This window comes from Mercurialis annua, linkage group LG1-X (assembly GCF_937616625.2).
Source record: "Mercurialis annua linkage group LG1-X, ddMerAnnu1.2, whole genome shotgun sequence".
Lineage (NCBI taxonomy): Eukaryota > Viridiplantae > Streptophyta > Magnoliopsida > Malpighiales > Euphorbiaceae > Mercurialis > Mercurialis annua.
This window is the reverse complement of record NC_065570.1, coordinates 66,488,819-66,489,847: the sequence shown is the minus strand read 5'-3', so window position 1 is coordinate 66,489,847 and position 1,029 is coordinate 66,488,819. Positions and strand designations below refer to the sequence as shown.

At 40.2% G+C, this 1,029-nt stretch overlaps 1 protein-coding gene across 1 annotated transcript; it reads left to right on the top strand.

Annotated features, from left to right (window-relative positions):
• On the top strand, nucleotides 1-1,029 carry LOC130015227 (sulfated surface glycoprotein 185-like). Its single transcript, XM_056104962.1, has 2 exons — nucleotides 1-99; nucleotides 301-1,029. Exons 1-2 carry the CDS (start codon nucleotides 1-3, stop codon nucleotides 1,027-1,029), a joined length of 828 nt encoding a protein of 275 aa, XP_055960937.1.

Here is a 1,029-nt window from a genome sequence, read left to right as displayed (position 1 = left end):
ATGACTACTTATCAGCAAAGGAATAGGGTAAAAGAGGAATATTCTCCCATGAATCTATATGTAATCAGTGTCAAGAGTACGAAATGGAAGCATATAATGGTCATTGAAACTTTATTTTAAGTGGTTGAGACTTGAGAATGACTATAAGATAAGAATAAACACTCGTATTTATCGATTGAGATACGATAATATACAAGTATCAGAAGTTTAGAATAACTAAATTGATGCCAAGTAGCTAGAGTTTCAATTTGATTACAAATCTTTTTGCATAATATTAGGAACCTTGTTTATCTATAAAAGCTGAGCCGCGTGCACATAGCTTTTCATTTTCAGAAGAAGAAAAATACCGAGTCCAGAGAAATGAAAATGAAGAGTGATTCAGTGTTATGCATCGTAATGATGCTAATGCTTGTTTTTGTTAAAGCTCAAAGTAGTTGCTATTGTCATGTTGAGTGTGCTCGCGGATCTCATGAAGAAAAAAGGTATTTTGATGCTGGAGGTGGTAATACACAATGCAATTGCATTTGTGTTCCTGATACTGATCATTCACCACCACCAGAACATAAACCGCCGCCGGCGAATCCACCACCGTCCCATAAAAACCCACCAACACCACCAGATGCACCACAAAAACCTAAGAACCCACCACCAGCTGTACCACAAAACCCTAAGAATCCACCACCAGCTGCACCACAAAACCCTAAAAAGCCACCACCGGCTGATAAGTGCAAATGCGCGCCACAGAAACCACCGAGCGTTGATCCAGGTTCACCATCTCAGCCGATCCCACCATCAACACAGCCACCACCGTCCGGTAATCATAATTATTTTATGGTTAACTACGACACCTGCATGGCGGCTAATCTGAATTTGGGTCCATGCATGAGAATGATTTATGAAGACAATTATTTGCTGTTCGATTGTTGCAGTGTGTTCGTGGAAAGCGAGGCTTGCTACATGTTTCAGAGGAGATTCATGCTTTCTGATTTTGTGAATGGCAAATGCAACACTTATCTTGGCATTCCATAG